Consider the following 10,628-nt stretch of genomic DNA (forward strand, 5'->3'; position numbering starts at 1 on the left):
TCCAGAGACCTCCTGGATCTCCCCCAATCCTGCCCGGCCCCCACAGGTGTCCCTCCCCATGAGCAACTTCGAGGTGATCAAGCCCACCTTGGCCACACCCACCCAATCTGCCATGACCACCACAGCCACGCCCACCCAGTGGGCCACGCCCACTTGGCACCCGGCAATAAATAAGTGGGTTTTGGGTTGCAGTTTGGGCACTCGGTCTCTAAAAGGTTCGCCATCACTGATTTAAGATGAAACAGACAACTGTTTTTCAGAAGTTTATCTTAGTTTAAGCATTCGTTTCTCACAATGCAACATTGAGGTTTCAGAAAAATAAAGCCTTTCAATAGAAACCTTTGGCTAAATCGCTAAAAGCATTTGCTGAAGCCCATACCTTTCTGAAATTCTAGCCATAATGGACAATCACAATCAATGAGACTGTGGGGGGAGGAAATGCTCCTACTACAGCCCACTCCTATTGGAAAAAATAGACCACTTTGCTGGTTGCACACCTCTTTTAGAAAAGTGCATATGGCTATTTACATTCAATGTCTCAGGAAATCAATCTCTCCTCGTCTCTTTCCTTAATTTAGAAATGCTGCAAGTAATAAATGTTCCAAGTAGCCTCCCACATATGGTAAATCAGCTCTACAAAGGTCTCCAAAAATGTACTGCAGGTTCAGAACCTTCAGGAGAAAGGAAAGTCTACTTCACTGGCACATATTATAGACAACAGACACAACAACCAAGAAACAATTTCACTTAGAAACGATGCATATCTTTGACAGACAAGTGGAGCGAAAAATTTAGTATGTAACATCTTGGTTCTGACCATGTAGCAGCATCTCATTTATTCAGAAGTGGAAGAAACTTTTAATAGCAGCAACACATTGCAAAAGCTGCCAGTAAAAGTGTCAAAGGAGTTACAGCTCCAGAAAATGGCTCATTAACTATGCAAAGTATCTTACTACAGCAGTGTTTCCCAAACTTGACAATTTTAAGGCATGTGGACTTCAACTCCCAGAATTCCACAGCCAGCATTGCTGGCTGTGGAATTCTGGGAGTTGAAGTCCTCATGCCTTAAAATTGTCAAGTTTGGGAAACACTGTACTACAGTATAAAGCAGTGGCTCCCAACCTTTTCTATACCCCGCACCCCTAGAAAGCTTGATATATTCTCGCACCCCTTACAAAAGTTCGAATAACAAATTATGCATATACTTTATAATTTTGAAACTTCTAAACCCAGGTTTTCACATCCCCTGAATATCGTTTCGCACCCCCAGGGGGTGCGAGCACCCCTGGTTGGGAACCCCTGGTATAAAGCTTTAAATACTGAAATCAATGTGATGCCTTTCACACTGCACATAGAAAAAAAATCTTTACGAAGATAAAATACAACATCCATTTTCACAATCTTCTCAAGAACTAGAGCTTTTACTGCAAGTTTTGCATGTAACATCAAAATAACTTCTCATTCCAATGTCATTCACCACCAAATACATTAATCTTACCAATGAACGCGATCTAATTCCAGAATGGTCCCCTTAGTTATCAATTACAAAAAGATATATCTAAAATAGTAAATAAAACCAAAGAATAAGGTACCATTTATTTTGGTTAACATGTTTTATTTTGGCAGAAATGTCCATACATGAAGTGTGTTGATGCGTTTCTGTCTGAAGAACAAATTCAATTTTTACAAGAGATTTACAACTTTTTTTAAAAAAAATAGCTATATCATACAAAAAAGAACATGATCCAATCAGCATGGAAGTATATACGTATTAGTGATGAAAATGAACAGTATAAACAAGGAAAGAAACATTATTTTCTGAAATTGTGTTTAGATCCTTTTTGCTTCCTTTTTCAGTAGCCGCCTACTGTCTACTAAATGGAGTTCTGAAGCTCATGTTTACTAGTGAATTCCATCTCAGCAGCATCAAAGAGGGCTTAATGTGGTGCAGTGGATACAATAGTGGACTGGAAGCATGGAGATCCAAGTACAATTCCAGTCTGTCTTGGGATTGCCTTGGGTCAGTTACTGTTTCTCAGTCCCATCTATCTCCCAGTGTTATTGCTGCAAGAATATAAAGGATAAAAACTGCTAACCTTTCTAGACAAAAACTGGATATAAATGTAATAAATCAGTGTTTGTACTTAAAAAAATAACGACAATATTAAAATCTGCTGCAAAGACAGCCATTTAACCAAAGGGATCTGGGCTACGATGCGTCATATTTAATTTATCTATTCTACACCAAGAGTTTGACTAATCCATTGAAAACAGTATATTGTTGAAAATTGCAGAAGAGGAAGTGGTTATAAGTTGTCAGTGACTTTCACATGATGCACCAGTAGTTTTGAAAATTCTACAAATTGTATAATGGTGAGGTATAAAACAGACTTAACACTGTGTATTTTATTTATGATACTAAATAATGGTGCAAGTTCAACATTCAGCAGGATGTATTTAATATTAGTTTGTCCAGCTATTCTTATGTATTTGAAAGACAAGATTATAAATAAGTAATTCTTATACCAACTACCAAATGTAATGGGGACATATTTAATGATACAGTAGCATTCAGATCATTTGGGGAAGTATCCTGTATCTTCTCACCCACAGAACAGCATCGGCAAAACATATTCTATTATCCCTCCAAAATCTACTTCAAAAGGATAAGATAACGCCTGGTGTATATTTTAGAGACAGTGGAAATAAAACTGCTATAGGACGGGAAATGTAAAACTGAATATTGACCAGGGTTCCATAATATTTAGAAGGGGAATTGTCAGAACTAAATTTAGGCTTCCAAATAAGCCCTAGATAAAATCACTTCATGCATTTGTCATCGTGTAAAAGCATTGAAATTTAAAAATTTCTGTGCAATTAAATGTGTCCCAATGCACAAAAAGCCACATAACAATACTGTCAGTGGTATTTGTGTACATTGATAGTGTATTTGGATAGTTTACAAAAACCACCATCAGCTCAAAAAAACGATAGCACCACAATTTTTATTTAGATTTTAAAAAAGCACATCTTCCAAATTAGAATCAATTCATCCAAAGTTCCTTTAAAGACTGTTACATTTAGAACAGCTTTCAAATTTAAAATTGACAAAATCTATCCCAGTCATTATATATAATAATATCCATAAATTCATCTTGCAGCAAGCAATACCATATTTCCTAAAGTAGAAAGAACGTCATGCAACTTGAAAATTATGGAAGGATTAGCATCATTGGGGGAAAAAAAAACCTCACATAAACCTGTCCGTTTTAAGTTGTATCATGCAATTACTGTAGAAATAAGTTTAACATTGATTGCAACCATTTTAACATATGAGTCAAGTATAAACCCAGCTGTGGATTAAAGTGCAAGTAACTGTGCCAAAGTTTTAGAAGGCAGAACTGATACTATCACAAATGGTTATATAACTAACCAGAAGTGCTGGTAGCCTTTTATACGTTCTAACCAAGCTCTATTTTTTCTCAACTACCAACCAAATATGTATTCCAGAGCTTTGGACACAATGCTTTCATCTTTCCTTGGAGTTTGTCTGTCAGAAATTACCTACAAGAGAGACAAATTTAAATAAGTAGTGTTTTATACCTTTTTAACCAATACCAATACCTTTTATTCAAAAAAGTGACTTCACTATGTTAATACAGAATACCTGGTAGTCACTACTTGATGCTTTATATGCAGTAGCTAGAGGTCTCATGGTGGAGATTCTTTGCGTGCTTGAAGGCTGTGCTTGGGCAGCAAATGATTTCATTGGAGGTGTGAAGACTGAAGTTGGGGATGATGCAGTGCCTCTATCTATATTTTCCATCACATTCTACAAGATCAAGAAATACATTTAGAGATGTCTCTAACCAATATTAAAGCTTTAAAAAAGGAGGGTATCAGTCTCTGCTTCACTAAATAAACTAAAGTAAAAGAGTAAAGAGACATCCTACATGATTACTTTAATTTGAATTCCTGCATCAAAAGGAACCTAAATGTCTCCTTCCGACTCTATGGTTTTATTGAGAGCATTGAAAAAATCACAAACCACCATTTGGTTCTCCGAGTTGCCTACCTGTACCTTAAATGTTAAATTAGGTATTGTTGAAAAAAATTGATTTAAAATAGCAATACATGTTTAATATTCTGAACTAAGCTGGATGAAAATAGTGAATTCCTTGGACTAGAAACACTCATTTTTTTGTGTTAAGTTCACATTCTTTATTGACTTCCATATTAATTTTCTAATACATTAAATGCTACCCACACAACCTGCGATAGACTGAAATAACTGCATTATTTGTATTTCTTATTATTTCTTCTAGGTTTTTCTCTGATTTAGGAAGTACAGATAGTCCCTGACTTACAACTGTTCATTTAATGACTGTTCGAAGTTACAACAGCACTGAAAAAGTGGCTTATGTCCATTTTTCACACTCAAGAGCATTGCAGAACCCCCTTGGTCATGTGATCAAAATTCAGATCCCAGGCAACTGACTCACATTTATGATGGTTGCAGTGTCCCAGGGTCATGTGATTACCTTTTAAGACCTTTTGACAAGCAAAGTCAATGGGGAAGCCAGATTCACTTAACAACCATATTACTAATTTAACAATTGCAGTTGTTCACTTAACAACTGTGGCAAGGATGGTTGTAAAGTGGGGCAAAATTCACTTAACAAGTGTCTCACTTAGCAACAAAAAATTTGGGCTCAATTGTGGCCATAAGTCAAGGACTACCTGTATAGTACTGTTAAACACGTTTACCAACAAAGATTGGTTATGACTCTGCATTCTCCACCTGTTCTGTTCCATGCTCACACCACCATATAACAACTCACTTTATCAATACAAGGTTTAACTCCAATCATGATAGATTCTCCAAAAATTCTTCCATCTTTGCTCAAGGCTTTCCGAGCCTGTAACTTTGATTGATATCGAATATGCATCCAATTTCCTGTATTAGACATCTACATTGACAATGTGAAAGAAAAAAAAATCAAAGCCAAACTGAGGATGGGGTTTTTTATACATATATATATAAAAAAAGCAAAAACTGTTCACCAGCCTCACCACATGTTTTAGTATGTTTCCATACTGTGCAAACTGTAGCAGGATATATGAAGCAGATGCCTGTGGAAATCTGTAACATCAGTAAAAAAAAAAAAGACTTGTATCACTATTTGAAATCATAAATAAAATATACAATATTCCTCAACATTATGCTACTGACAAGAGTCTCAGAAGTGCATAGAAATACATTATGCCCAAGTCACTGACACTCTCTGAATAGCTCATTATATAGCATATCATTTGCAAAGTTAGCTTCACTTTGCAAATGATATGCTATATAATGGGCTAGCAAGTAAGTTTAGGTGGAAAATACTATTTTAGTTTACAATCAAGGGAGTAGTTTTGGGGAACAGCATCTTCTCATGGGAAATACTTTTATTGATGGGCAAACTAAATCTCACACACAAGAGAGCAGTTTAATGTTTCTGACTTCAAAATAACTGCCTATTCTTTTCCCTCAATAGAAACTAAGGGATTAACCTTTCCCTGCTTTTTTTTATCCTCTCAATCTAAAAACTCCATCTGTTTTCTTTCTTACTAATTAGTGGCTGCTCCCTAATACAGCAGCCAACTTCTGGGTCCAAACCTCAATATTTCAATGCACAAAGGAAGAATTAAATGTTGTAACAACGGCTACAAATAAATATGCTCAGGAGTTTGCAATATTCCCCTGTTTCATTATGTAAATTGCTTTACCAATTACCATGCTTATGAAAATCTATGCATATCTTATTCAGCTTTAAAAAACCTGCATATATATATACCGTATATTCCGGCGTATAGGGCGACCCGGCATATAAGACGACCCCCTAGTTCGACGCCGGGTCGCAAGATGATTGACGCCGAGTCGCAAGACGATCGACGCTGAGTCGCATGCCTAAAAAGTCATCTTATACGCCAGAAACTACCTTATTTCCGGCGTATAAGACGACTCGGCATATAAGACGACCCCCGAGTTTGGAGGCTGTTTTGACGCTCTCAAAAGTCGTCTTATACGTCGGAATATACGGTGTGTGTGTGTATGTGTGTGTGTGTGTGTGTGTGTATATATATATATATATATATATATATACCGTATATGCCAGCGTATTAGGCGACCCAGCATATAAGACGACCCCCGTCTTTATAGGCGGGCCGCATTCCTAGAACGTCGTCTTATACGCCGGAAACTACCAGTATTTCCGGCGTATAAGACGACTCTGCGTATAAGACAACCCCCGTCTTTGGCGCCGATTTCAGCGCTCGCGGAAGTCGTCTTATACGCCGGCATTTACGGTATATATATATATATATATATATATATATATATATATGTGTGTGTGTGTGTGTGTGTGTGTGTGTGTGTGTGTGTGTGTATGTGTATGTATATATATATATATTGTAATCTCACTTTTTCATTTTATAAAATTCATACTAATCTCCCACAGAATCAACATCTCCTAATCCAAAAACTCTACGCCCAATTAAACCATGGTAGTCAATTGTCCTCGTGTTTATCATATGGAACTGCCAATTACTGACCCAAACACTGTTACCCAGGTGTCATCAAGTTGATCTTCTGATGTCAAAGCATCTCCTTGAGTATAGAATGGATCTAGCTGAGCTGGTGACATGGTAGTTTTTCTAGGTTGTGCAAAACTTGCTGGACTAAACACATTTGCCCCTGTCAAAATATAATGAAATGGGCCTTATAAGATCTCCTAGTTAACGGACGAACTAGGTACTCCAAAATAAAATAAAGAATAGTCACAGCTTATTAAACTATTTTACTGATTAATTTTTGAATTCATAATTACCAAATTCACATAGAGTTTGATACTAAAGAAAGATGGTGATAATAATAATGCAGTGTCTCAAGGCCAGTAAAATAGTTACTTTTGTCAATACTTAAGTTTTATAAAATTTTTAATAAACTTTTTTATCCTGATTGTCAGCATTTTACATAAATATAATGGAAAGCAAACAAAGTAACTTAAAAGAGGAAGACTTCTATCAGTGTCAGACATAAAGTAGAGAAGGAATTTTAAAAATCTGATAAAAGTGGGGTTGGTATAATTTCAATAGGAGTATTAGCTCATAAATTGTGTAATGATCTATATACAAATTAAACAGAACATATGCTGTTGAAGTTTCCCTTGCAGATAAATTCTTAATTAAATATCAAGAGAAGAAAATAAGTAGATATCGTACCTGTTCCAGGAGTTACTGGCAGAGACCCAACATTTGGACTCTGTATTACAGAAAAAGTGGCCTGCATAAAAGTACAAATGTTAGTTAGAAATTGTTTTAGAAGCCAGAAAATAAACTCTTTGAACAGAATGTTTTATTTTAAAATCAGCCAGTACAATTCAACTCAAAAATACACCTGCATGTTGTTTGTTGCTTGATAAAAGCAAATAAAATCCCAAGATTGAGCTATACAGCAAAATATGCTATACAGGGATTTTATATGCAGTTTATGTTTTCTTTGGGGCAATTATGCCTGATCACAGTTGAAGCGCCACACTTCTCCACTGAACAATAACAGAAGGCAAAACTGAGTAATTTGGGCCAGCATTGACTTAAAATAGGTAATAATTCAATGTATTATAAAATCAGATGAAATCATCAGTATGGAATAATGCACAAACCGAACATTTATTAAACATATGCCATTCATCTGGTCTATAGGTAAAGATGGCTATATTTTCAATGCCAAGATAGCCTTTTTAATCCTATTCACAAGGAGAAAAATGAAATAAAGTCCTCTCCTAAAGTTCATCTAGGAAGCAGGAGGTGAAAAACCATCCAAAAAAACCCCACATTCTAATCAAGTATGCATACAATTATCTCAACATTCCATCCTTTCGCTAATACTTAGTAGCTTTGCCTTACAATAGAAAAATACATTTTCTTTTGTTTAAACGCTTATTTCACATGTGACCATAAATGAGGTCTTTTAGATTTCTCACCCCTCAATCCCAAAATATATAAAAAATATGTCATTCTATTGTTCAGAGTCCCTCTTTCTTGCAAAGCAGGCACACAATGATCATTGAATAAAGCTTGACCATTTCTCCTCATTCACTGTGCTCCTTTCTTCAGTGGAAATGCTTCAACATTGCCAATGCAGAAGTCTTGCTTTGCAGCTTCAGGAGAATTACTTACAGGCCTTCGTGAAGTCAAAGGGGTTGATCCAAGACCTGGGCTAGCTACTTCATCATAGATGCTTCTAACTGGAGGAGCACCACCTTTATCTTTGTGTGTTGGCACTACTGGTTGTAAAGGAGACCCACCTAAGTAAACATATAATATTAGAACTAGTTAATATGGAGTTTTCTGTAATCCTTACTATCTTTTTTTGTGATTAAAGTGATTACTAATAAAGGAGAATATTTGTAGGTCAGGGCTGACATGAGGGATCCTTGTTGCTCTCTGAGCTTGCTTGTTTTCTTGCAGACATTTCATTACCCAAGTTAGGTAACATCATCACCAAGCATTAGCTTGAGTAATGAAACATCTGCAAGAAAACAAGCGAGGTCAGAGAATATCTAGGACCCTCATTAAAGTGATTATTATGAATTAAAAAATCCTGTACATGAATAAAGCTGCATAACTGTTTCTGAACCTTGTCAAAAATTAAAGGCTGGAACTCTGGAAACCATCAAAACATTGCTAATCATGGTTATATAAGTAGTCCTAGGGAGATATGGACAGTATCACTGTGCTCCAAAACAAATTTATTCTCTTAAGGGGAAAAAAATCTGAATTACAATTGTGTGAATTGCATTTGTGATTATAAATCCTAAGTATTTTGCTGTACCCTCAGGGAAGAACATTATGTATGCAGCACTTATGATTTTTTAAAATGCAGTGTTTGGGAAATTCAGTAACATATGAATGTCAGCAAGCTGAACAGATAAAAAACTTCTTTTAAGCTATCCACCCTAGAAGATACTTGAAATGCAGTACACATGCTAAAATTAAAATATTAAAATCTTTTGCCATGCTAAAATTAGCTTGCTTCCTTTTTTTTTTTTAAAGTTAGCAAAGACCTGTTCTTAGCAAACACCCCTGTCTCAAGTAACACCCACACTTCAATACTGTTCTAGGATATTCTTGATGAATTTTTGCCATTTGGAGCTAGTAGAAAAGTATTTTAATTCAGAACCAGTTTACCAGCAAGCATTGGTGACCTCATTTCCATTACACCAAGTGAAGGACCACTTAAAGAGCGAGGCTGCGGCGTCACCGGAGTTGGCAAATCACCCATCAGAAATCCAGGCAGAAATTGAGCACCAGCACCTGGTTTTGGTGAAGAAGGGGATCCTAATGCCATTGGCTCAGCACCTGCATTACAAAAGATGGTTCACATAAGAATTACATTCAGCCTCTATCAAAGATACTACAGTAACTGGTTGCTCATTCCAAGACCTTAAAACAAAAAAAAACAAAACTAAAGCTTTCCTGTTGAATACAAGTGCCCTGTTAAGCATTACCTTCTTTGCAACCATCATAAAGGGAGTCCTTCACTTACAACAGTTCATTTCAGTGATTGTTCAAAGTTACAACGGCACTGGAAAAAGTGACTTATGATCATTTTTCACACTTATGACCATTGCAGCATCCCCACGGCCACATGATCAAAACTCAGGCACTTGGCCACTGGTTCAGATTTATGAGCGTTGCAGAAGGCAGATTTGCTTAACAACCCTGTTACTAACTTAACTGCAATGATTAACTTAACAACTGTGGTCAGAAAAGTCGTAAGACGGGCCAAACCTCGCCTAACAAATGTTGGGCTCAACTGTGGTCGTAACTCCTGCACTGGTGGTTGCAAACGCAAAAAAAAATTGAATCCAAGTTACTCTTATTCCTAGAACAACCGTTCCCTACGAACAAACAAGGGACGCTTATAGCAGACATAAGATCAAGTTTTCCTCCCCCTCCCCCCCCAGTAACTTTTTATTAGAGCAAAGAGATATTCCTGGCTCTTTACAGCCTACCTAAGCCAACAGGTCTAAAAACAGTTTCCCTGTTTTGAACGCGCTTGAACCCGTAGTGGGGATTCATTGGCTTTTTCCCTTCCTCGAACAAACACTAAACAAACGACCTGCTTTCCCTCCTCTGACGCCCTGGCAATCTTTCCGGGATTTCGCCATGCAGATCTAGGTACAAGTGACGTCACAATCGGGGACTCCCCTCCCCTTCCCCCCTCCTCCCCCCGAGAGCCTCAGAGGAATTCTAGAATCCCACCTCCACCCCCGTCACTGGGTCCCAAATGGATGAGCAGAAAGAGTGGAAACGACCAGCAATGAACAGGTCTCCCTTTCCCGCTTTTCTCAAAAGTCTGGCGGATCAAACAGGCTTAACGTCATTTAATTAATTCATTTTATTGAGCCCTAACCCGAGAAGAGGCTCACCCAACGAAGGGGAAGGGAGCGGCAGCTCCATAGCGAAGGCAGCCACTTGCCAAGACCGGCCGCGTGTACACCGGAGCCGCCTCCCTCCTGCCTCAGCCCGTCACTTTCAAATAAGGCGGAAGTGCCGCTCTTGCCCGCGGTGGGAAAGGCAGA

At 37.4% G+C, this 10,628-nt stretch overlaps 1 protein-coding gene across 3 annotated transcripts; it reads right to left on the minus strand.

Moving 5' to 3' along the window:
* Positions 1-1,594: 1,594 nt before the first annotated feature.
* On the minus strand, positions 1,595-10,628 carry NUP35 (nucleoporin 35). 3 transcript variants are annotated; one of them, XM_039322510.1, is made up of 9 exons: positions 10,476-10,628; positions 9,232-9,402; positions 8,221-8,348; positions 7,264-7,324; positions 6,595-6,736; positions 5,074-5,143; positions 4,842-4,970; positions 3,668-3,832; positions 1,595-3,564 (listed from the first exon to the last, which is right to left on the minus strand). In XM_039322510.1, exons 1-9 carry the CDS (start codon positions 10,504-10,506, stop codon positions 3,487-3,489), a joined length of 975 nt encoding a protein of 324 aa, XP_039178444.1. In that variant the 5' UTR covers positions 10,507-10,628; the 3' UTR covers positions 1,595-3,486. The 3 variants fall into 3 exon arrangements, with proteins under 3 accessions (XP_039178444.1, XP_039178442.1, XP_039178441.1); XM_039322508.1 differs by lacking the exon at positions 10,476-10,628 and adding an exon at positions 10,166-10,235; XM_039322507.1 differs by lacking the exon at positions 10,476-10,628 and adding an exon at positions 10,059-10,181.

Source organism: Crotalus tigris, unplaced genomic scaffold (assembly GCF_016545835.1).
Source record: "Crotalus tigris isolate CLP2741 ecotype Arizona unplaced genomic scaffold, ASM1654583v1 scf7180000024116.2146003, whole genome shotgun sequence".
Lineage (NCBI taxonomy): Eukaryota > Metazoa > Chordata > Lepidosauria > Squamata > Viperidae > Crotalus > Crotalus tigris.

What these genes read in the sequence shown, in the direction of transcription:
- NUP35 (XM_039322507.1), bottom strand. Translation starts at nt 10,125, where the DNA reads ATGAATCCCCACTACGGGTTCAAGCGCGTTCAAAACAGGGAAACTGTT. An exon ending in CTTTGACTTCACGAAGGCCT is followed by an intron (nt 7,325 to 8,220) that starts GTAAGTAATTCT and finishes ACTTTTATGCAG; the next exon opens with GCCACTTTTTCTGTAATACA. An exon ending in CATCAAGTAGTGACTACCAG is followed by an intron (nt 3,565 to 3,667) that starts GTATTCTGTATT and finishes TCTCTCTTGTAG; the next exon opens with GTAATTTCTGACAGACAAAC.